Here is a 24,550-nt window from a genome sequence, read left to right as displayed (position 1 = left end):
ACCTTGGATAGCTGAAGGTCCACTCAGCACCCGAGATGGCTGGAAACAGACAAGACTGGTCCACTCAACGAGCTCCGAGTACTGTCCACTTGCTCAACAGCGGGTCAGCTTTTCTTTATAAAAATCTTCAACATGCCAGGGTGCTGGGCAGAACTGGCACTTTTTGGGAATGTGCTTTTGTGCCATTTGCCTCATTCTCCAAAAATAGAACAAAGCGGGTCGCTGTCTGACCTCGTGGAGGATAACACCCGGCCCCGCCCTGCGAGGGCCCGGCAGCCGAGTCCCAAGAGCACCCCACACACAGTCCCTTTGCTCACAGGCCCATCCAGGCATTCTCGGGCGTTCCGCCATCCTCCCTGGCCACGCTCATCTGCCCCCTGTCCACCACCTCCCCCCATGTTCAGGCTTCCATCACCAGTCAGAGCCCAGCCCAGCATGTCGGAGCCCCTGGTGCCACAGGGGACACGCGAGGTCAGGCTGGGGCTCGAACCCTGAGAGGTCCTAGGACGGGCCCGTCTAACCTCTCCACAGAGAGCCACAGCCCAGGGTGCAGGACACACAGGCCAGAGAGTGGACTCTTGGGACTTGGGGTCAGCAAGGAGACTCCAGGGCCCCCACAGGGCATGGGGGGCATCCCAAGGCCTGCGAATGTATTCAAGTTTCCACACCGACAGGAAGCATCACTTTACAAACGATAGGGTTGCCATCACCACAACTCTACCCCTTTCGGTGACCCAACCACGCACTGGACATAGTCATGTGGCTGCTGGAGCAAATGACCACACATCAGGGGCTTAAAACCACACGAGCTATGCTCCTTCAGTTCTAGAGGCCGGAGGTCTAAGACCCAGGTCGGCATGACCGTGCTCCTTCCCGGGGGCCCCTTGGTCCGGCATCTGTAAGAGTTTATGCACTTCGGCTCACAGCCCCTTCCGGCACCCTCCCATCTCTCCCTCAACCTCTGCCTCCATCACCACGTCTCCCTGTTCTGACCTGGCCCTCGGCCTCCCCCATCCCTTCTCAGGACCTAGGATTACACACAGGACCACCCGGATAATCCAGAGAAATCTCTGCAGCTCAGGAGCCTTAATGCCATCCAAAGTTGTTCTCACCACATAAGGCAGTAATCACAGTCCTGTGGATGCTGACACGGATGTCTTGGGGCTGAGGTTCGGCGGACCATGTGCCGCGGGAAGTAAAAGTTTAAATGAGGGGAGTGCTTGTCTAGGTTCCTAAATGTGGACAAGTTAGGTGTTTGGACAGTGAGCTCCCTGTCTGGGGGTGGGGGTGAGGGGGTGTGATATCACCCGGGGAGCAGAGTGACTGGCAGCTGGCTCTCCCGCAGGCCAGCTTCTGCACCCAGAAGGGCCATCTGTCCACACAAGCCAGGTCGGAGTCAGCAGGACAGCCCAGGTGTGTTAAGAGGTCGGATTTTCCCACAATGGCAGTAAAGGCTGTGTAGGAATGGGTGGTGTCCCTTCTCAATCATTCTCACAATATGAGGTTATGAAGGATCGGCAGAGCATTGCAGATTCTGAGTCACTGCCGGCTGGACCCGAGTTTCCCAGGGATGGAGGCTCAGTTTAGCCAGAAACAGGAAGCCCCTGGCTGCCCTGTGGCCTGGAACAAGACAGTTCCCTGGTGCCATGGGGATAAGGCTGAGATGTGAGGAGACACAAAATAAGCAGAGGTCGCTGCCAACACTGCCCATCGGGGTGGGGGCAGGGTAACCCTGCAACCCCAGGACCCAGAGAAGTGAACAAAGAGTCAGCCAGAACCTGAAATGGGGCAGGAAGGCGGGGCCAGGAGGGGCATCTGGGCTCAGAAGGGACCATCTGCACCCCCGCCCTGGCCGGTGGCCAAGAGGCTGAGGAGCAGCCAGTGGTGGTCAGTGGAGGGACAGAGGATGTCTCGTTGCAATAATGATTTACGGTAGAGAAGGCTTCCCCCAGCCACAGTGATGGGCCCCTGGGAGCGGAGGTCTGGCAGCCCTCTCCTGGGGGCCTGCCTTCTAAAGCCCTCAGGCCCCCCATGAGGGGAAGGAGGGTCGGTGCTTGGTCACTGGGCAGTGGCTGGGTGGGGCAGCAGCTGGAGGGGTCTTGAGGCACGGGGTCAGGTGGGGAGACCCTGAATGTGAGCATGGACGGGATCAAGGGTGGCTTCCCTTCGTCCTGGCTGGAAGGCCGCAGTGACTAAGGGCAGAAAGGATGCTGTGCTGCCTGCTATCTGAGCAGATGCCGCCCGGATAACACCCCAACAGGCTGAACCAGGTTCCCGGCACTGACGGGGCCTCGACCCAGGAACCCAGGAAGCGGCCTGGCTGGTGGAGAACAAGAGGCCCCGTGGAATCTCAGTGGGAGAGTTTTCAAAATACAGCAGCCTTGTAACAGGATCCAACAGGCAGAGGCAAGTCTGCGCTCCCTGGATTCCTCCCATGGGACGTGTGGGTGGGCGAGACTGCGCTGGCCCAGGGGCCCGAGCACTGGGAAGACTTCTGGCCTCGGGGTGAGTGGGCTGCTTTGTCTGACACTCATGATCGCTTCAGCAGGCACAGCCCACGGACAGGGAAGACGCACAGAAACCATGTTCCGGTCACGTGGACCCATTTCCTGCTCTCACCAGGCCCTCCTCTGGGCCCCACCCTGGCGGCTGGCTGGGACCATCCTTGACATGGTGTCCAAGGAGCCCAGTAAGGGCTGTCAGGATGCATCCCAAGGAGCTCCCTGCAGAAATGCCCTACTCAGGCCCGCAGAGCCCACTGTCCTTCCCAATTTACAGACCAGAGGCACAGAGATGGTGAGGAATCTGCTAAAGGTCACACAGCACCAAGAGGCAGAGCCAGAATTAAAACCTCGAGCCTAGGCGCTCAGCCCACACAGCAGATGGTATCCCAGCCACAACACAAAGTTGCCGGCCGGGCTGCCTGCCAGCCATACTACATGAGGATTTAGTGACCCCGCACTTGTTTTCTGCAAGGACCAGCTCCAGTGCACGCCCCGCGAGGCAGAGTAAAGAAGATAAGAGCCCCATGTGGCACGTGGCCCCCGGGGCTCTGCCGGCCCAGCCCAGCTTGCCTCTCGGAATTCTCCCAACCCCCTACCTCCCCTGAGACGTGGATGGGTCCCAGTGTGGTCCCTGAGCAGTGCCCCACCTCTACAGGAAAAGGCCATAAAAAAACAAAACAAAAAAACACCAACTCCATGCTTTAAGGAATTCCAATCCTGCCCACAAACTAGAAACTATGCCAAATATGCCCCCTGCAAGGTGACACCACAGGCGGACATGACAATGAGGAAGACGATGCAGGGACAGAGAACAGATGTCAGAGCAAGGAGATGTGTGGAGGCTGAATAACACCAGCACATGCACCCTCACTGCAGAGAAACCGCATTTCTCCACTTATCACAGAAGCAAGATTTTCAAAACGACAACGCCAGCCCTGGCGGCTTGGGCTGAAAAGTTGAAGGTACCTCCTGTCCGTCTGGGGGGATGCCCGCCCCCCACCCCAGGTTCCAGCCACAGCACCCCCACCCCCACACTTGGCCCAGCACTGACAAGGGGCCCCCCAGACCAGGAGCTCAGACCCCACACTGGATGTGCTTGGCCAGCTCTGTGTCACCAAGGACGCTGCTGTTTACCACCTATCGGGCGAGGCAGGGCACACACAGAGGTGCTCAAAGGTGAGTCAGGAAAGAAGAAGTCGATGGTCCGAGGCCAGGTGGCTGGGGTCACCACTCACCACCTGCCAGCCCCAGACTGACTGGGGCGAAAGGAAGGCCTTCCAAAGTTCTCTAGTGCGAATCCTGATGCTGTCCCTCGAGACTCGTGAGCCCTTGCTTGGGAGAAACCCTGACTCCGTGAGACTGGCGGGCTGGTACGGGACACAGGGTGCTCAGGGAGGCAGGGCCCCTTCAGAGGCTGAGCACCCCCTGCATCAGGCCCTGGGCCAGCTGCCGGGGGTCCTGGAACGTCCCCTCCTACAACCCTGCCCTCCTCACAGCACGGGTGGCGGGGTGGGATTTCCCACCTGGCACTGTCACAGCAGCAGAAGTCACATAAATCGCCCTAGTCGCACCAAGATGAAGTCCCCTGGTTGCCTAAATGGGAACGACAAAGAATGGTGTCCCTTCATCCTGGAAGCCATGGGGCCCCTGGATCCAGGTCCCAGCAGATGTGCCCCCCACCACAACCCCTGGCAGCTGGTGGGCGCCCCTCCCCCAGGCCCTTCCCATCCCCTCTGCTAGGTGGGAGCCTGAGCACGGTACACCCCTGCTGGGATGGACCCTCCAGGCACTGCTTTCTCGCCAGCTCAAGTCTCAAAGCAGAAGGCGCCTCTCAGCTCACCGAGAACTGCCCGCGCTGGCAGGCTCTGCGCAAACAACAGACCCAGCTGCCTGAGCCTGGTACCGGCTCTGAGTTTTGAGCTCAGACTCAAAACAAGCAGGCCTGACTGCCTGATCTGAATCTGCTCAAGGAACAGCACAAAGAGTAAAATGAAAACTTGACACCAAAATTAAACGAATGACTGGATGAGTAAAATAAATTTATAAGGTGTGATATCTGCAGGTTCAGTCTGGGCTCCATGAAAACCACTGAAACCCATCCATCAGGAGCACGTGCAGGTCTCTGCAGTGTCCAACCAGGCCCCCGACAGTGACCCATCACCTAGATGCTAGCTCCGGTCACACAGGCCCATCCTGTCACCCTGCAGAACCATCCTCAAGCCCTCAGTTCTGGTCTCATGGCCTCTGTAAGAAAACACCCTGTGAAGTTCAACCCTGACCATGGCCAGTGCCTGGGCCAGCTAGACCCATAGCAGAGCCTCCTGGTCATCCAGAAACCAGGGGTGCCTGAGAGCCCCACTTGTGACGCCAGCTCAGTGCTGGGTCCCCCTGTCCTATCCCACCAGCGTCGTCACGGTGGCTCAGCCCAGGAGCGTCCCCAGCTACAAGCATGGAATTCCAGACAGATGTGCCGGCCTGCAAACAAGCCCTCCTTCCTGGGCGCTCACTGAAGACAACCAGGAGGCCGTGCTGAGGCTTGCCTCCTCTGCTGGAGGAGCTGGGGCCGCGGACGGGCCCCTGCAGGCAGGCTGGCGGAACAGACACTGCCCCACAGCCTCCAAATTTCATCTGACTCAGCGCACCTGTGATCTAAAGCTCCTTTAGATCGCTGACAGGCGTTCAGTGCAGCCCAGAACTGCCAATGGAAAACATGACCCCGGGGGCCAGCGCACATCACCCGTCCACACCCTGCTGGAACCAGGCTGTACTGGGGAGCAGCAGGGCACTGTGTCTCCTGGAGAATCCCTGAACGATACAGTGAGCACTGCAAGGTCCCAGACAAGGGTGAAGACACCACGTGCTCAGTCACTTCAGTCACGTCTGACTCTTTGCAACCCCGTGGACTGTAGCCCACCAGGCTTCCTCTATCCATGGGATTCTCCATGCAAGAATACTGGAATGGGTTGCCATGCCCTCCTCCAGGGGATCTTCCTGACCCAGGGATCAAACCCAGGTCTCCTGCATTACAGGCAGATTCTTGACTGCTGAGCCACCGGGGAAGATCACTGGGAGACACCACAAGCAGCAGCAAACATGAGGCATGTCAGGCACCGGTGCAGAGAGAAGCTTCACAGCGTGACCACCTGCTGCTCAGGGCACCTGCCCCAAGTTAAGGCAGGAAAGCGAGACCAAGCCCACCACCCCTCCCCCTGCAGGAGGGTAGGGTGGGGCTCAGAGGCCCAGTCGTCCTCAGGAAGGAGCTGTACCTGGTGGAGGGCTCCTCCCAGACCCTTGGCCATCAGATTTGGGAGGCAGGCATGTCCAGAGAAGCCACATGACCTGGCAGGTGGGTAGAGCTGTGGGAACTCCCGAGCACACTGCAGCAACCCACCCTCCCTCCCCCTCGCAAAGTTCTCATTGTCCTTCTGGGGGCATTGCCATCAAAATGCATCCAATTCAATCATCTTATGAGCATGCTAAACATATATTTTCATTTTCCCAGTAATTTCTCCCCTGTTCCCACCAATAGCATCCAGTTCTGGGTAGTTTTGTGTGTTACATCCTGCAATGTCACCTTCTACCCAGACCTCAGACAGCAGGTGCTTGGCCAGCTGTGTTCTGCAAAGAGGGGCCATTTTGGGGTTCTCTCTCAGATGACAGCTAACCCAGATCCTCCAAGTTTCTGAGCAGAGCTGATTAGAATGTGCCATCTGTGGTCCACCCTGAAAGGCACCAGGGTGGCCACACCTCCCTCAACCAGGGCTGCAAATGGGCATGTGCCATGGGGTGATGGGTGGCTGCTGAGGACAGACATGGAGCAGGGAGTGCTTATAAGCCACAGCTGTGGCAAGACCAGCTTGCCCCTCGTCCACTGCATCCGACCTCTGAGTGCTGGCAGGCAGTCAGCCCCGGGCCCTGGGGGCCACCCCCTCTGCTGATAGTCCTTCCTAGTAGTGCTCAGATCACAAGAGGGTTTGCTAGCCATCATGTCAGAAGACTGCTCTTGCCCCATTCTGTCCCCCATGGAGTCCCAGGACATCTCCAACAACCCAGATGAAGAGAGAGCCAGGCACTCTGGTGGGAAGAAAGTGAGTGTGTGTATGTGTGTACACATTTATGTGTGTACATACGTGTGTGCGCACATGTATGTGCACACACATGTATATTTGTGCATGAACTGTGAGTGCGTGTGTGCACTTGTGCGTGTATGCACATATGGGTGCATGTGTGTATATTTGCACATGCATGTGTACATTTACGTGTGTGTGTGTGTGTGCACATGTGTGTGCACATTTGTTGAGCATGTGTGCACCTGTATTTTCAGGGTGAAGTAGGCGGGCGGGGCAGGCTCACCCAGCCCCTCAAAGCTCTGGATGGAGTCAGTTTCTCTCCTTCTAGGTTTCTGTGCAAGGACTTTCCCCCTCCTCCTTCTTTTAAAGGAAAGCAGAAGTGCTTGAAAAACAAGTTTTGCTGAAATTCAAGACTATCTTAGAGGTCCTGCACCTGAACCTTGAAGACTCCCCAGTGACACGGCCCCTCGAAACAAGTCTGCCTTGGATGAGAGCTCCTTCTTCAGCTTAGGTCCCTTACTCAGGTCCTGTGGACCCGGAACGAAGACACTGCAGATACGGGAACACGCGGGATTTGGCTGTGTCTTGTTCAAGCCCAAACCCTGCAGGACCACCCAGGAAGTGGGGGAGGGGAACCACAGCTATCAGCTAAGACCTGGACCCACTGATGGACGCTGGGAGGTCCTAGTGGTGAGAAAGGGTGGGACACATGGGTCTGGGGGTGCGGGGTGGGGGGAGCTGAGAGCCTGAGCCCAAAATCACGTGTGGGAGGGGCCAAAGACGAGATGATGCAAGTCAAGGCTCTTAGCCTAGTCCCGGCCATCCTGCAAATGCCCACTGTGCAAGGTCCTTCTTCCTCAGCCCTAGAGGACTGACCCATGGCAGAGGGCCACTGTAACAGGTTCCACCCCTGTACTTCCTCCAGGAATGGGATGGCAGGCAGCTCTGAGCCTCTGGGCTGTAAAGCCACTCAGAGTGTCCCTGTGGGTTCTGGTTGTGCGGGAGCTCATAGCACCAGTCAAGAGCATCTGGGTGACGCAGCAACGCCTCAGACAAAACAGCAAGAGACTTGGGGGAGGGGTCAAGTGCAGCTCAGGGAAAGACATGGGAAAACGCATCATTTGAGGTCAGAAAAAATGTTCAAATCAGCCAACAGGGCTTAAGTTTTTGACTCCCAAGAGGAATTCGGAAGCATTTCCAGGACAAATTGAGCCCTTGCTAAGTCAGGATTTCACATACATTAGCTCTTCTCCAACAGCATCTAGATGGGGCACGTATTACCCCATCCCAAAGGGACTTGGCCCAGCATGGACAGGACCTGAGTTTTCCCCACAAGGGGGAGGGGTGGGCAGTGCACAGCCCGCTGAGCCTGCTTCCTGCTTTAAGCCCCAGAGAACAGAAAGAGCTGCATTCCATCAGGCACCTCGGAAGGGGCTTCCTTCCTCCCAGAGGACCTGGGACTATATGCAAAGCCCCATAGCAGCCACGTGGTGGGACAGAAGATAAAACACACCATTTCTAGAGCTGTCAGGCTCTCCCCACCACCCCCAGAGTCTGCGTTAACTTGAACACCCTCCCAGTTCTCATCTCACCAAAGCTTGTGGATGTAACATTTTATTTTTCCTTCTCTAATGCTCAGTCACCACCCTTGATTTCCTCCTCTTGGTCACTGAACTTCATAAACTGAGGTGTGGATGCTTCGGTGTCCTTCCTTTCCCAAGAGGATGCATGATTATAAAAGAGGCTTTGTGGCTACACATTCCTGCACAAGCCTGAGGGGGTGGCCCCAGAAGCCACCACAGTAGTTCCAGGCGGTCATAGGGACCCCAAGAAATCCGAGGACCCCAGATCCCCACAAGGACAAACACTCCCTAAAAGCACCCCTTCCGCCCCGCAGGTTAACACATATACATGAGGAATTACCTGCTCCTCTACAAACAGGTGCTTTCCACACCATCTCTTTAAAAACGTCTCTATATGAGGTGGTTACATTTTAAAAAGGTTTGCGCTGCTGTTTAACCTGGTGACCAAGCTGACTGGAAACAATGAAGCAGATTACTGTGGCTGTCTCCCAGGAGCCTCCCCCAGCTCATCCCCCCTCCCCGGCCAGCTGTGGCAGCAGGTGTGTGGCTGCTGTGGTGACCACAGTCAACAGTCACTCTGGCCGCGGGGAGCAGGCTGCCCAGGACGGGTGTCAGGGCAAACGGTCTACCTGTGAAAAAATACCGACTCTTTGGGGGTGGGGGCTCCCCTCGGGTCCGGCAGCCCCACCTCCCCCCACTGCGAGCTCCTCCTGGGACTTTGCGGGACTTGTTGGGACGAGGACCTGGGCGGCCGTCTGGGTGGACACGGGGTCCCCCAAACGTAGCAAAGGGAGTTTCCGTGCGACCGGAGCGGCCTTCCGGAGCACCGTCTGCGGTCTACGCGGGAGAAGCGGCGAGCGGGCGCCGCCGAACAACGGACCTCCGCGCATTGTTCTCCCGGCGGCTGCTCGGCGCTCGGCCGCATCAAAGGGACCGCGCGCAACCCGACACCGCGGAGGGCGCGGGGACAGAGGCCTGGGGCCCGGGGCCCGGGCGACGCACAAAGGCTGGCCCTGGAGAAACCTGAGCACTTTTGCCTCGACAGGTTGGAAACCACACGGCTGCGCTCCGCCCCGCGCTGTCTGTCCTCCCCGGAGACCAGCCGGACTCGGCGCGGCAACGCCGTGTCCCAGAGGTACGAGCCGCTGCAGCCGCCCAGGCGCTGGGCGGGACTAGGCCGGTGACGGCGACACAGGCCTGGGGTCGGGCATCGGATGCCCGGGCGTCTCCGAGCCACCGCGCATGTAACCGCCGCCACCGCGACCTCGGCCGATCCCTCGCTGGCCCTCTGCTGCAGCGCTGTCCGCCGAGCGCACCAACTTCCCCGCAGAGTTGCCGAAGTTTGGTCACGATACGAGGATCTCAGGACGCGGACGGTCCGCACCATCGTCCCGGGCGCGCCCAGGTGGCCCGAAGCCCGCAGTCGAGGACACTCCGGACATACGACCCCGGCCCGACACCGTCCCCCTCCAGTCGCAGCCCGCGGGCCAACTGCACGCGTGGGCAGAGCCGGGACCGCCTCCCAGGACCGAAGCCGAGACGGGCTGGGCTGAGGCCGTAGCCGCCTGGGACCGGCCGAAGATCCGCACAAAGTGCGGCCGGAGGCGGGCGTGCCCAGCGCAGGCACTTTCGTGTCGGCACTGGTCTTACCTGGCTCGGCGGACGCTGCGCTGACCCCGAGCAGCAGGACCAGGTGGGCGAGCAAGTCCAGGAGGCGACGCCGCCGCGGCTGCAGCCAAGGCCACCTGCGGGCACAAGCCACAGGTTAGGGCACAGCGCGCGCCCCCGTTCCCCGCCCGTGCGACCTCCCGGCCCCCGCCCGTCTGGGGCGCTGAGCGGCCCGCACCTCGGCGCCATGCTCCGCGAGCCGGATGTCTGTGCAGCGGGATGCTGCGAGCTCAGCCTCGGTGCACCCGCTCGGCCGGCGGAGCTCTGGCCGCCGCGGGGGCCAGGCCGGGCGGGGGGACGGGGGGGGCGAGGGGGCGGGGCTGGCCAGGGGGCGGGACGACGGGCCTGGGACGCGAAGACCTACCAGGGCAGGGGCGGGGCGGGGCGGTGGGTGGGCAAGGGGTGGAGCAGGCAAGAAAGTGGGGACGGGCCCTGGCAAGGGGCAGGGCCGGGCGCCGAGCTCTGCACGCGGCCCTGGGCCCGGGGCGTGGAGTAAACCCGATAAGGAGAGGGCTTCGGACCCCCGACCTGGCTCATCGGCCTGCCCCCGGGTCCTAGCACCCTTCCTCTGCAGCCGCAGTGTTTCTCCCCCCCGCCTCAGCCACACCTGCCCCTACCGCTGCCCACGACAGCCGGGCACCTGCCCTGGGCACCCGGGGTCTCGGGCTCCAAACCTCGGGTGTTTGGGAAGGTGACGGTAATCAGGGGATTGGTCCTCGGGTCCTGAGTCCGATGCGGCAGCGGAAAGGAGGGCGATTTGAACAAAGACGTTACTCGCCAGGGGGCGGCGGTTGGAGGAAAGGGCAGCTGGGCTTCTCCTGCCCACCCTTTCGGGCACAGTGACCGCGTCGTGGCAACCCACCCGGCCTCGCCACTTTCACGGGCTCGGGGCCCAGCACGGTTGCATCCCCAAGGCCCACTCCCCACGTTGCACCCCTTCTGGAACCCTCCCAGGGGATGGGCCCTGCACCCCAAAAGGCCTCTGCGCTGGAGTTCCAGCCCCCAAGACCTGGTCTGGGAGGCCCCTCCCCCTGCTGGAAGTCCAGTTGCACCCCACCCTAGCCTTCCAGGCTCCCCCAGCCCCTTCACCCCCCTCTCCCCCAGCCTCCACCACTCTGGGAGCTCTGGTCATTTCTTCTTCCTCAGACCTGTGCTCCCAACCCCCACCTGACCGCCTGACCTCAGTCCCTCCCTCCACCAGGCAGCTGCTAAAGGGGTCCTGTCCTCAGACCACCCACAGGCCTCTCCAGGCAACCAGAGCCCCTCACATCGGCCTCTTAAAGTAAACTCACATTTCCCTGAATCTGATCCCCTCACGGTTTGCAAAAAATAGGGTTCCCGATGCCATCAAAATCAGGGGTCCCAGGGCCATTGCCCTTGGCTTAGTATCTCTGCTAAGCCCTCTGGATTCACCCCCCTCCTTCTCCGTGCCACCTCCTGATCCTGGTTCACCTCCTGCCTGGAGCCCTGAGCCATGTCTGCAGTGCAGACTCTGGGCCTCTCCACGCCTTGCCGGGCTTTCCCTACATCATCGGCACCCCCAACCTCACCATCTCTCAGCCTAGATCAGCCTAGAAACCAAGCCCCTGGTCTGGCCCCCTCCACACCCTCCTGTATGTATCTACCCACTCTCAACCACCACGTCCCCAGGTCTTGGCCAGCAGGCTGCTCCTGGAGCCTCCTGCAGTGGCCCACAGTCCCTCCCTCCCTCCTTCTACCGCCCCCCTCCCCTCCTGCTCTGCAGCCTTAGCAGAGGGCCTACTGGGATTCCAGTCCCATGGCATCATCCCCCCTCCCCCCTCCAGTCTTCAAAGGCTGATGGGTGCTGCTGGGCACCCCAGGCCGTGTCTGTCCTGTCTGGCTGCACCTGTCCACCTGCTCACCCCTCCGTCATCACCTGCTTCCGAACCTGGAGTCCTTCTCCTGATCCCATGAAAAGGGTGCTCATGGCCCATGGTGGCGAGGAGAGAAAGCAACTTAGAGGATTATGACTACATTTTTTAAAAATGAAAGAGAACAGCATTGAATAGAAATGCAAAACTTGCTGTCTGTGTGGATGGAGGGGTTGGGTGGGGTCCATTGCACGTGTGTCTGTCAGCAGGCATGTGTGCAGTGGATGCACGAGTCCGTGTGTGAGCAGTTCCTATGACTGTGTGCTGTTGTGTGCATGTGTGGCCGTCAGTGTTGCTACTGGACAGAGCTTGGGTCTGCTCGCCAGATCACAGCAAAGCCAGCCTACTGATGCTGTGTTGTGATGAAGGAGAGTACAGTGGTGTGTTTTTGTTTTTGTTTTAATTAAGATTTATTTATTTGTTTTGGCTGTGCTGGGTCTTCGTTGCTATGTGTGGGCTTTCTCTAGTTGCTGCCAGTGGGGGCTGCTCTTTGTTGCAGAGTGCAGGTTTCTCATCGTGGTGGCTTCTGCTGTTGTGGAGAGCCGTGGGCTCTAGGGCGCGTTGGCCTCGTTGCAGTACATGGGCTCAGTAGTTGCAGCTTGCGGGCTCTGGAGCCCGGGCTCAGTAGTTATGGTACACAGGCTTAGTTGCTCCACGGCATATGGCATCTTCCCGGACCAGAGATCAAACCAGTGTCCTCTGAATTGGCAGGTGGATTCTTAACCGATGAACCACCAGGGGAGCCCCTACAGTGATTATTATTGCAGGTGCCAAGCAAGGAGACCAGGCAGCTCATGTTCAAAAGACCCAAACTACCCGATGGCTTTCAGAGAAGGCAGTGTTTGGGTTGAGGGCTGCAGCTCATGAACTTTCTTCTGATTCTTTGGTGATGAGGTAATCAGGAGTCAGTATCATCAACCTTCTGTCCCAGCCAGTCTGGGGTCTGCATGCTTTTGGTCAGCATGTGGTCCCCCTCCTCCACCTGGGCAGGGCCTTTGTTTCTGCAGAACAAAGATATGGGTCAGATTGTTGTGCGCATCCCTCGAGGAGAAGCTAGGACCCTGCTTTATCACTGACCATTGTTGGAGCTATCACCGCTGCTGTGGGCTGGCTGCTTGTCCTTTGTTTCTGGTTCCCTGGCTTCTCTAATTAGTAACTGCTCTAATCTGAGCTTTTTCTACAAACGAGGACTGGGGAGCACAGGAGGGCTTTTGTACCCCGGAGGGCCCCGCCAGGTCCTGTGGGACTTCAGTGTGTTCGTGTCTGTGGTAGGCACGTACTGGGTCCTGGCAGCGTCCCTTCCTGTGCCTTGCGGCCATCTGTCCATCTGGCCATGGGCTGCAGCCCTGCCCCAGGGTAAGGAAGTTGAAGGGCAGGGGTCTTCAACCTCTTCCTCCTCCCCTGCCCTCCCAACCCAGCCCACTGGGCCTGACCGTGGTTCCAGGAAGGAGAACATGGAATAGGCCAGCAGCGCTGCGTCCCTGCTCACACTGGCGACTGGGGTTTAGCCATGTCTCTCCTCTCTCAGGTCGGAAGCCCACCAGCAGGGGCAAGCCCCACTCTGTGGGCTTTGGAGGGAGGGCCAGCTTCAAAAATACACAAGTGGCCTTTCTACTGTGAAACACTATTACTGCTGAACTTACAGCTGTGAAAATACACATCTTGTGCTTATTTTTTTTCACTGACTGTCTTATCACAGACTCACTGCTAGGTGTCTCCACAGTTCCCGTGGCTTTTGCATCTTTTTTTTATTAGAGCTTTACTATATCCACAAATATCAATAATGTGCCATCACTGTAGGAAAATACAAACTACAGACATGTGCGAAGACAGTAAGACCCCCAGTGCGTGCAAGCGCCGCTCGGTTCTGTGTCTCCCTGCCCTCCTTCGGAAAAGAAATTGGCACCCCACTCCAGTGTTCTTGCCTGGAGAATCCCAGGGACGGGGGAGTCTGGTGGGCTGCCATCTCTGGGGTCGCACAGAGTCGGACACGACTGAAGTGACTTAGCAGCAGCAGCAGCAGCAGCTGCCCTCCTTCACAAAGACTCCCGCCCAGGGAACCGGGTGCTGTTGCGTGCAGGCAGCCCCGCCCTCCAGGAGCGACAGACCCAAGTCAACTCCTCCCAGAGAAGGAGGACCCCCGCTGTGCCTGGTGCTGGGCGGTCCTCGGAGCACAGTCTGGGCAGCGGGGGAGGGTCGGCCCCGGGGGCTCCACAGGAGCTCCGGAAGGGTGGGGGAAGGGTGTCCAAGAGCAAGGGCCCTCGGTGGGAAGGGAGCTGGGGAGAGGGCCAGCCCAAGCACAGCGCAATTCTGGAACATGTGGTATGTTTGAGGGGTGGGTGGCATTTGGAGAGAAGTATCAGTTGGCCTGTCCTTGGGCGCTGGCCTCTCTCCCTGTTCCTTATGCTGTTCCCATCTCTCTCCACTGCAGTGGGCCCCACAGCTTTTTCGCAGGGAGAAATGACAGATGACACCCAGCTCGTCCCGGTGACACGCAGGGTTGGGGTCTCTGGGACACCCACCAAGCAGGGACCCACAAGACCAGGATGCTTGACTGATGGAACCAGAGGCTCCACCCCTCCACGGCCAGTGCTGGGTGTTTGTGTTTTCAATCGATACAGGGCTTTTTCAATGACAAGGGACCGGCTGCCGTCAGACCTGTGCAGTGGGCAGCTGCTGGTTCCATGGGCGCGTCCTGGGTGGGACTGTGGGTTTGTGCAGGGAGAGAGAGCATGTGTAGGGAAGGGGCTGAGGGCCCAGCAGACAGAGCAAGGCCAGGGACAGGAAAGGGAGGACATCTGACCTCTGCTCGAGCTGCTCCTTCTCGTTGTGTCCAGAGACGCCACTGGGCTTGCTGCAAGACAGAAGTAACTTTTCACTGGGGAAAGGAAAGTGGTAGACAGAGCCGCTGTGAGAAGTGTATCCAACATCGTATCTAGCTCCAGACCAGTCACATGTCAGTCCTCAGGCCCTAATCGCCCGTCCACCGTGTCTGAGACGTAACTGCAGCCGGAAGATGAATGGACCAGCTGACCCTGGCCCTGGGCCCTGGCCTCTGATGGACTCTGCCCCCCACCTCCTCTGCCGCCCCGTTTCTTCTCTCCACCCCACCGGGCACATCAGGGTAAGCGTGCATATTTGTTAGTTTCCGAGCCTGCTGCCCTCACGGCCAGTGTCTGCCTGGGGACCAGGCATCACAACTTCTGTGTTTTCACCTGCAGCTCCAGACACCCGCCTCTGGTGGACCCTCAGTAACTACCCGCCAGATGAAGGACAGGATTGCCACTGCCTTTTGCAGCAGGCAGGTCCGAACTCTTCCCGGCGGCCTCACCTGGATCTCAGCCTCCAACCAGCAGAGCGCTGGGCACCAGGTGGGGCAGCCGATGAAGCTGGTCTTCTTGGGGGATTTGTTGACAGCATTTGAAAACAGCAAGTAATGATGACACGTACGTGAAATGGACTATTACGTCCCCAAGAAAAATCTAATTAAACGAGAAAAGTGTATGTGGAAAAGCCACGTCCCACCCTGTGAACACCACGTGGCACCATGTTAGGAAACACGCGAGTGAAGAGGTGACCAGCCTGCTGTTAGAAGTGACTGTCAAAGCTTCATAAATACACATTTCTATTAACCTTGGCTGTGCCATTTCCTCTTTTCCCTGCTGGACGGAAATGCCTCAGCTCAGGTTGAATCAGGGGGAAAGGGGAGGCGCCCCCAAATTCTCAAGTGCATCCTCTAATGACCTGGGACATTCCTAATCCCCACTGAGGCTCATCAATACAAAGGAAGTGCATGTTGCCAACTCCCGTGAGTAGAAGGAAGGGGTCTGGGTGACCCTCCGTCCCTTCATTTCCTGCCCACCTGGCAGCCTTCCAGCAGCAACAGCACCCCCGGTCCCTTCTGTTCCCTGGGCCACAGCCTTATTCAGACAAGTTAATCAGTGTTGCTTGTCCCACCCAGGTGACTGGGGTGACTGCTCAGGGCAAACCAACCCCCAGCTGCGTGTACACCCCCAGCACCACACATGCACACACAACCTTGTCTGCTGTCACTCAAGAACAGCATCAGAGCATCAACCCTGACTCAGCCAGGGTGCCGCCTGGGTCCTGTCTGCCCTGCCCCCACCCTCAGTGTCCTCGCATCTCAGCCTGACCTCCTGGTCCTCCGAGCAGTTCTGATGGCCACCAGCAGCCCAGCACTCACCTCCACGTCAGGCTGCTTGACTTTCCTGCAGAGCGCTTCTCAATAATGCTCTTGTTCTTTTATTTGTTCACTTGTCTGTTACTTATTTGTGGTCTTCCCACTTTCCTCCAGGAGAATTCAGGCCCCTATCCCTGCCTAAGGATGGTGTCTTTGCTGTGTGCATGGCAGAACAGAAGGGAGGGAGGGAGGCAAGCAGGTGTATTTCACAAGTGACACCAGAGCCCAGGATGGAGCCTCCAGGGTGGGACTGCATTGTACCCAACAATGTATGGGACCCAACACAGCCTCCAGCCTCCGTCCTGGCATGTTTGACCACCATTCCTGCACTCACCCTCATCCCACTCGGAGAGGGACCCAACTGAACTAGCTCCATTATAATCACGGAAAACCCGAAATGTTACAATTAAGGGCCCCCCATCTGCCTCCACACCTAAGCCCCCCTCAAAATTAGTCCTTGTCACTATCTTTTTGCTGGCTTTCAAAAATGCATTTCATAGATATTTGTTACTTTATAAACCTAGAAAGTTGTTTAGTAAAATTTTAAAAGCATGCATGAGGTAACACTCATGGTTCTAAACTTTGCCGTGTTAACACAATAGCTCTTTTCAGGTCAGCATATACACATTTATTTAAATTGTTGCACATGTATTCTGTGGGAATCATACTTAGTGGTCCCACTATTAATGAGATTTAAGCTGTTTTCGATCATTTGCTTAAAATAATGTACTTCCTGAAAAGAGATGGAAACAGTGAGACAGAAAGACATGGATAACGTCGAAAATTGGAAAACATGATAGGTAGATGGAGATAGTTTTGTTAGGCTGGTCAGTAAATGCCTCTTAGCCAAGCAGAGATCCCACGAATCTGGAAGTAACTCTACAGCAAATATCCAGATTGAAGCACAAAGAGAACCCAGAATGAGAAAAGAACAGAGTTACACGTCTGAGGTCCGTGGGACAATGTTAAACAGTCTGTAAAACTGGAATCCAATTTGATGGAGAAAAGAGACAGAGGGAGGAGTAGAGGAAATATCTGGAGAAAGTAACTAAACCATAGATCAAAGCAGCTCAGAGCAGACGCATCAGGATAAGTGCCCCAAAGTCAAACAAACAAATAAAACCAAACAAAAAAATCCCTTAGCATAAACATATTCAAGCTGCTGAAAAAAAAAAAAAGACATGAAAAAAAACTTCTAAGGAAACCAGAGGGAAAACGTGTGCATTCCATGCAGAGAAATAAAGATAAGAGTTACAGCAAATTCCCTTCAGAAACCATGCCTGCAGGATGCCAGCAAAGGGCTATCTTTATAGACCTGAGAGAAACAAGTGTTGGTTCAGAACTCTGAACCAGTTAAAAAACTTTTAAAAATTATAAGTTAAAACGGGACTATCTCAGAGGAATAAGAACTATGGGAATTCACTCCTGGCATTCCTGCTTTATGAGACATGAAAAATGACACTCATCAGTCAGGAAGAATATGATATTAATCTGCCAACTGGATCTTTATCAAAAAATGAGCACCAAAAATGCAAGAAATGAAGATAAGACAGATATCTTTTCCCCTTATTTTTAATTGCTATAAATTGTAGCTGCTATCAAGAGTGAAGACAGTAGCACTGTATTGGATTGATAGGACAAGTGAGAGTTAAATGTATTTATATGATCATAACATCGGGACAGACGGAGGGGAGGAGTTAGGGGACTATCCCTGAAAGGCCCTTACCCTGTATGTGAAATAGTCTAATGCTATTTGAAGTCTAATGCTATTTGAAGGCAAACTCTAATTAATGTAAGATTTATATTGTAAACCCAAGGACAACACTAAATTTTTTTAAGAGATAAAAGTAGTAAGTCAAGGGGAGGACATAAAGCAGAATGATTAAGAAAAATGTTCATTTAACCAAAAGAAGGCAGAAAAAGAGTAAAAGAGAAACAAACCAAAAAACCAGTTTAAACAAATAGAAGACATCTAGCAAAATTATCATTTTAATCCAATCATTAATTATCACATTAAAAGTGAGTGGTCTAAACACACCAGTTAAAAGGTAGAGATGGTCACACTGGACTTTAAAAATCTATGGTATATCTATAAGAAACCCATGTTAAATATAGACATATATAGGGTTCAGGTATAAGGATGAAAAAAACAATCCCATTCAATCACTAACCAAACTAAAGTCAAAGCGGCTATCTTGCTAGCTACAGTTTTTGTTGTTGTTGTTGTTCAGTTGCTCAGTTGTGTCCAACTCACTGCGACTTCATGGACGGCCGCACACCAGGCCTCCCTGTCCTTCACTGTTTCCTGGAGTTGGCTGAAACCCATATCCATTGTGTCGGTGATGCCATCCAATCATCTCATCCTCTATCGCCCCTTCTCCTGCCTTCAATCCTTCCCAGCATCAGGGTCTTTTCCAATGAGTCAGTTCTTCTCATCAGATGGCCAAAGTCTTGACGCTTCAGCATCAGTCCTTCCAATGAATATTCAGGGTTGATTCCCTTTAGGATGGACTGGTTGCATCTCCTTGCAGTCCAAGGGACTCTCAAGAGTCTTCTCCAACACCACAGTTCAAAAGAATCAATTCTTCTGTGCTCCGCTTTCTTTATGATCCAACTCTCACATCCATACAAGACTACTAGAAAAAACCGTAGCTTTGACTAGATGGACCTTTGTCGGCAATAATACACTGCCTAGCTTTTCTTCCAAGGAGCAAGACTTTAGAAGAAGGAATATTATCAGAGATAAAGTGGGACACTTAGTAAAGATGAGGGAGTCAGCTTTATGAGCTCACAGTCATGGATGAGCAGGCTCCTAAACAATGGTCTTCAAATACAGGAAGCAAAACTTGAAAGGGTGGAAGGAGAAACAGATTCCCAACTGTGGTTAATGTCAACAATACTCAGTAATTGTTAGAACACATAGACAGAAAAATCAATAAGGGCACAGAAGACATGAACAATACATCAGCTACCTAGACTTAATTGATATTTATCAAACCCTCCCCCAATAATACTTTCTGAGAAGAAGAATATAGGCAAGGGGCATAAGGCAGGCTGGGGGCGAGTGCAGAGAGACGCAGCATACGAGCTGTGGGAGTGAAGGAGATGCTCCATGCCTATCAGTTGTTGGGGAGAACTTCTCTGCAGAGGAGCACCACCCTGCAATAAAATGGAATTAGTTACTGATCTGCACTAAATGCAGTAAATGTCACAAAATCATGCCAGGAGAAAGAATCCAGACAGGAAGTATACTCTATGGCCTCATCCGTGTGGAGTCCTGGGAGGACCACAGGGTGGACCAGGGCCTGGGCTGGGCGGGGCGGGTACAGGGAGCACAGATGACAAAGGGCCAGGACACCTCTGCCAATCACATACCGATTTATTTGTTCACAGTGTGGGTAGTGGTGATGGATTCCCAGGGGTACACACACAGCCAATGCACACTTTATCTCCAGCTTACTGTGTGACAATTACAAGTCAATAACGCTATTAAAAGCACTTCAGCAGAGACAGCTGGGACGTCAGCTCTCTTCATCTGCACCCTGGTTGGGAGCACACAGAAAATAGCAGTTAGCTGAGGTGACAACCATTGGTGGTGTGTGCTAAATTGCTTCAGTCATGTCCGAAACTGTGTGACCCCATGGACTGTAGCCTACCCGGCTCCTCTCTCCACGGGATTCTCCTGGCCAGAATACTGGAGTGGGTTGCTGTGCCCTTCTCCAGTCATTGGTGGTCATGGTGGTCAAAATTAGTAAGCCTTATTTAAACTTCAAAAATAACGGGTAAAAGGCAACTTTAGCTTTGCTCCTGTTGAGACTCAGATGGAAGGACCTGAGCAGGAACCACCTTGAGAACGTCTAGTGCTCCCAGTTAGGCCACAGAAAAGAAGGGGTACTGGGGGTGGGGCAGGCAGGAGACCCCCACAGCTGGACCGAGGGTCCCAACATGGCGCACCCAGGGCCAAGACAAGAAGCCCATTGGAAACGGACTCAGAACGTCATGCAGACTTTGTCTCAAAGGGCTTTGTGACACCTGTGACATTTGGTTCTGGTACAGAGCTTTCTCAAACGCATGGAATTCCCTGAGTGGCGGGGCGGGGTGACACGGGATCTTTTCTTTTTCATGACAAATGCTTTCATCCACCCCTGAGCTTATGCTAATGAAGTGACTCTGGGAGGATGGGGCTGGTTGCCAGAGGAACCAAGCACCGGATTAGAAGTTGGGCAAAGGCCTAGGGAAGGGAGAGGGACTAGAGGTGGTGTTGATGTTAATCAGCGATGGCCAATGATTTAATCAGCTGTGCTTCATACCGGAGCTCCCCTAGAAACTGCACATGAAAGTTCAGAGCTCAGAGACCATCTGGCTCGGTGAGCACCCCGTCCTGCTAGGCGGCCGATGTGCCCCAGGCCGTGGGGATGGAGCGCCTTGCTCACCACCCTGCTCAACCCCTTTATCTTCTGTTCAGTTGTGTCCTTTATAATAAACCACCAACAGTAAGTACAGTGCTTTCCTGAGTTCTGTGAGACGTTCTAGCAAATTATTGAAAGAGGGGTTTGTGGGAGCCTCTGATGTATAACCAAGTTGGACAGAAGAGTAGGCACCCAGGAGGGACCCCATCCTGACACCTGGCATCTGGGGGTCAGTCCTCAGGGACTGAACCCTTACCTTGTGGGGTCTGCTCTGAATCTGGGTGCTTAATGTCAGCACCGCCCAGCAGGGAACCCGCACATTTAGTGTCAGAAGGACTGTGTGTAGAGAAGTGGTTTTCCTGCAACGCCTGCTGAGGGTGGAAGGACCTGGGAGATGCCCTTAGCCCGGCCAGTGGCCACTGTGTCTGCCCACTCTCAAATCCCTCCCACCGACATCTGGCTCACGGTTGGGCTGTTGGGCAAGAACCTGGGGGCTGCGAGCACAATGCTTCAACAAATGCTGTTGGAGGGAATGGGGGGCAGCACTGAGAGCGGGCAGCTCTAGCTCCATCCCCCTCCCTGAGACCCCAGAGGAGCCCAGATGCTGACCATCATCTCACCCCACCCCGAGCTGCTGGCCTTCCAGAGTGATCCTGACCAAGCCGGGACTCCAGTGGCAGGGCCGTGGACTGGGATGGCCTGGGGTGGCCTGGGGTGGGCTGGGGTGGCCAGGCCTGGCGTGGCCTGGCAGGGCAGGTTCCCTCTGCAGCTGTGAAGGAGAATCTTTCTAGGCCTCCCTCATGGATCCGTGTGGCATGGCTTCAGATGCATCACTCCAGTCCCTCTCAAGGCTCTCCTCCCCATGTGTTTCTCAATGTCCCTTCCTCTCTTCTCACAAGGATACCAGTCCTGTGGGTTTGGGCCCCCCACTCCAGTGTGACCTCACCTTGAAAGTGACAGTGTTAGTTGCTCAGTCATGTCCAACTCTTTGCAACCCCATGGACTGTGGCCTGCCAGGCTTCCTCTGTCCATAGGATTCTCTGGGCAAGAATACTGGAATAGGTTTCCATGCCCTTCTCCAGGGGATCTTCCTGACCCAGGAATCGAACCCGGGTCTCCTGCATTGCAGGCAGATTCCTTACCGTCTGAGCCACCAAGGAACTAATTACATCTGCAAGGACCTCATTTCCCAACAGGGCCCTGTACTGAGATTCTGAGAGGACATAAATCTTGTGGAGATACCATTCAGCTCAGCACACCAAGCATTGGGTGGCACAGCCATAGTGGGCAAACGAGACTATTGTCTTCTAGATGGTCATTTTGAAAATGTGACAAATGAGATGTTTGATTTGCGTCCACTTGTGGAATAATAAAAAGCTCACAGTAGCAAAGGGGTGGGCTTGGAACAAGTGGGTTTTTCTTGCAGTTATAGGAATTTCTTTATTAAAATCCTGCTCCTGGCAAGTAGCAGATGCTGTGGTGTCCCTGTGTCCCCTTACCTCAGCACAGGCTACTGCAGTTCAACACAAGCACCTGTGTCTCTCAACTTGAGGCTACCTCTGCAAGTGCCGAGCAATTAACATGCCCTTGTACCTACCCCATAAGCCCCTCTCAAGCTGTTGAATAAATACCGGGGACCCCTTCCCCCTGGAAATTCATTAAAGAAGAAATTTACAAATGGTGAGAAATATCACGTTCAGGAACAGGAAGACTAAAGCTTCATAAAGATGGCTGGTCTCCAAAGACATTCAGGCTCAATGCAATTCAAATAAAGTGCCAGAGGTTTTTTTTTTTTTTTTTTGGAACTTTACAAACTGAATGAAGATTTGCACACAAGAACAAATGTCCGCGATTTGTTAAGATATCTAGAAGAACCAGTTGGGGAATTTGCCCTGCTAGGTATCAAGATGTATTAAAAGATTCAATAGTAAGACAGTGTAGTAACAGCAGAGGAATAGACAAAGAGATTAACCAAACAGAGTAGAAAGCCCTGAAGCCCACCCTCACAGATAAGGCACAACTCAGCGGAGAATGATGTGCCTTACAAAGGGTGCAGGAATGTTTGTATCTGTGCAGTTAAGAAGGAAACTGACTTCTCTTGAAATGCAATTCAAAAACAATTGTTGTTCAGTTGCTAAGTCAAGCTGTGACTGACTCTCTGTGATTCCATGGACTGCAGCGCACCAGGTTCCCCTATCCTTTACCATCTCGCAGAGTTTACTCAAGCTCATGTCCATTGAGTTGGTAGTGCACATTCCAGATACATTAGAGGAATGTAAATATAAAAAGAAAATTATTTTAAGCTGAATATTTAGAAGATTTTTTTAATGATTACAAGGGAAGTAGAGATTTCTTACAACACAAAACATTGATCCATAAATGACAAGATTGATACATAAAATTACATTAAAGTAAAAAAACCTATTCATATAAAGACACAAGAATGAAAATGAAAAAAGCTGAAAACCGAGAAAAGACATTGCCACAAAGGATTAATATCCTGAATGTATAAAGAACATCTACAAACTTTAAAGGGAGAAAATCAAATGCCACAAAAGAAACACAAAAACAAATGTCATAGAAAAGATGTAGGAATGGCTCATAAAGAAATGAAAAATTGCTCTTTCCCATTAGTAAACAATGCAAATTAAAACCTACTATGAGATTCCACTATGTACTGACCACATGTTGGTAAGGATGGGAAATAATTGGAACTCTTCTGCACTGCTGATGGGTGTGTGGGGTGTTTCTGCTTTGGAAAACTATTTGACATTTCCCAATAGAATTAAAGATAAACATACATGCTACATCATGCCACAATGTCATTCTTTGACACATACTCTGGAGCAGTGTTTTTCAAATTGCATACCCATCAAAGTGAGTGAGGAAATCAATTTCACAGGACACAAGCAGTGATGATAAAGACTGGCGATGGTGATGGTGGTGATGGTGGTGGTGGTAATGGTGACAGATGTGATGATGATTATGGTGGCGATGGTGGTGGTTGTGACAGTGGTGATGGTGGTGGTGGTGATGGTGGTGATGGTGGTGGTGGTGGTGGTGATGGTGATGATGATAGCTATGATGTTGATGGTGACGGTAATGGTGGTGATGGTGGTGATGGTGATGGTGGTGATGGTGATGACATTGATGGTTATGATGATAGTTATGATGATGATGGTGATGGTAATAGTAGTGATGGTGCTGATGATGATAGCTATGATGTTGATGGTGACGGTAATGGTGGTGATGGTGGTGATGGTGATGTTGCTGATGGTGATGATGATGGTTGTGATGATGGTGATGGTGATGGTAGTGGTGGTGGTGATGATGGTGGTGATGGTGATGCTGCTGATGGTGATGATGATAGCTATGATGTTGATGGTGATGGTAAGAACAACAACAGCTATAACAGAAAATAGGGTAGAAAATATCAGCACACATCGTACACTCTAGGGTAACTGTTGCTTCATAAACAGTGGTTGCAGTTGTGTGTGTGTGTGCCATGGGTCACTATGAAGATACTGTGGTCAGCAAGTTTGGGAAACACTGTTTAGAGAAGCACTTGCACCTGACACATGTGAACTGAGCGACAAGCACCAGAAGGCTCATAGGAGAAAAAACTGGGACCAACACAAAGTCCCCCAGGCAGGGAATCGTCTACAGGCATGAACTCAGACAAACGCTGCTTTACTCAGACCCATCCCCCACACCCTAGTCTGTACACAAAACTACATTTCCCATGGTCCCTTGTCAATGGGCTGTCATTAAGTTTCAGCCATTGGGTGGTGTTGGCTGAGATGGAACGGTGGGAGGAAGGGGGAGGCCGGACATTCTTCCGTGGGTCTTGCTCCAGGAGGCCTGCAGGTCAGCAGTTACAGCCCCTTCACAGTCAAGAGCCCCAACCAGCCTGGCTCTGGCTCTGTAGTAACCCCTCCCTTGCTCATCTCTGGTGGCCTCACAATACCAACTTGATATCTCGCCCTCCTCCTGCCTCCGTGTCCAGTTCAGTGCAGTAACTCAGTCGCATCTGACTCTTTGCGACCCCATGGACTGCAGCACACCAGGCGTCCCTGTCCTTCACTAACTCCGGGAGCTTGCTAAAACTCATGTCAATTGAGTCGGTGATGCCATCCAACCATCTCATCCTCTGTCGTCCCCTTCTCCTCCCACCTTCAATCTTTCCCAGTATCAGGGTCTTTTCAAATGAGTCAGCTCTTCAC

At 54.0% G+C, this 24,550-nt stretch overlaps 1 protein-coding gene and 1 long non-coding RNA gene across 5 annotated transcripts in view; one reads left to right on the top strand and one right to left on the bottom strand.

The window, feature by feature from the left end:
* COL18A1 (collagen type XVIII alpha 1 chain) overlaps positions 1-10,139 on the bottom strand; it is a 94,485-nt gene extending 84,346 nt beyond the window's left edge. Inside the window, exons 1-2 of one of the 3 annotated variants that reach the window (NM_001429092.1) lie at positions 10,004-10,139; positions 9,808-9,902 (exon numbers count right to left, since the gene is read on the bottom strand). In NM_001429092.1, the coding sequence (NP_001416021.1) occupies positions 9,808-9,902; positions 10,004-10,014 (106 nt within the window). In that variant the 5' untranslated portion in view covers positions 10,015-10,139. Of the gene's footprint in view, positions 1-2; positions 6,452-9,807; positions 9,903-10,003 lie in introns of those variants that run through there. The other 2 variants (XM_059875252.1, XM_059875315.1) reach the window with 2 other exon arrangements.
* The window catches only part of LOC101907800 (uncharacterized), a 40,239-nt gene continuing 25,521 nt past the window's right edge, over positions 9,833-24,550 (top strand). The window contains exons 1-3 of one of the 2 annotated variants that reach the window (XR_001501643.3): positions 9,833-9,921; positions 14,555-14,841; positions 14,939-24,550. The exon at positions 14,939-24,550 is cut by the window's right edge and continues 25,521 nt beyond it. This is a non-coding gene — a long non-coding RNA (uncharacterized lncRNA). Of the gene's footprint in view, positions 9,922-12,709; positions 14,842-14,938 lie in introns of those variants that run through there. The other variant, XR_009495650.1, reaches the window with a different exon arrangement.

The sequence above is a fragment of the Bos taurus genome, chromosome 1 (assembly GCF_002263795.3).
Source record: "Bos taurus isolate L1 Dominette 01449 registration number 42190680 breed Hereford chromosome 1, ARS-UCD2.0, whole genome shotgun sequence".
Classification (NCBI taxonomy): Eukaryota; Metazoa; Chordata; class Mammalia; order Artiodactyla; family Bovidae; genus Bos; species Bos taurus.
The sequence above is the reverse complement of the archived record's forward strand: the minus strand, read 5'-3'. Positions and strand labels throughout refer to the sequence as shown.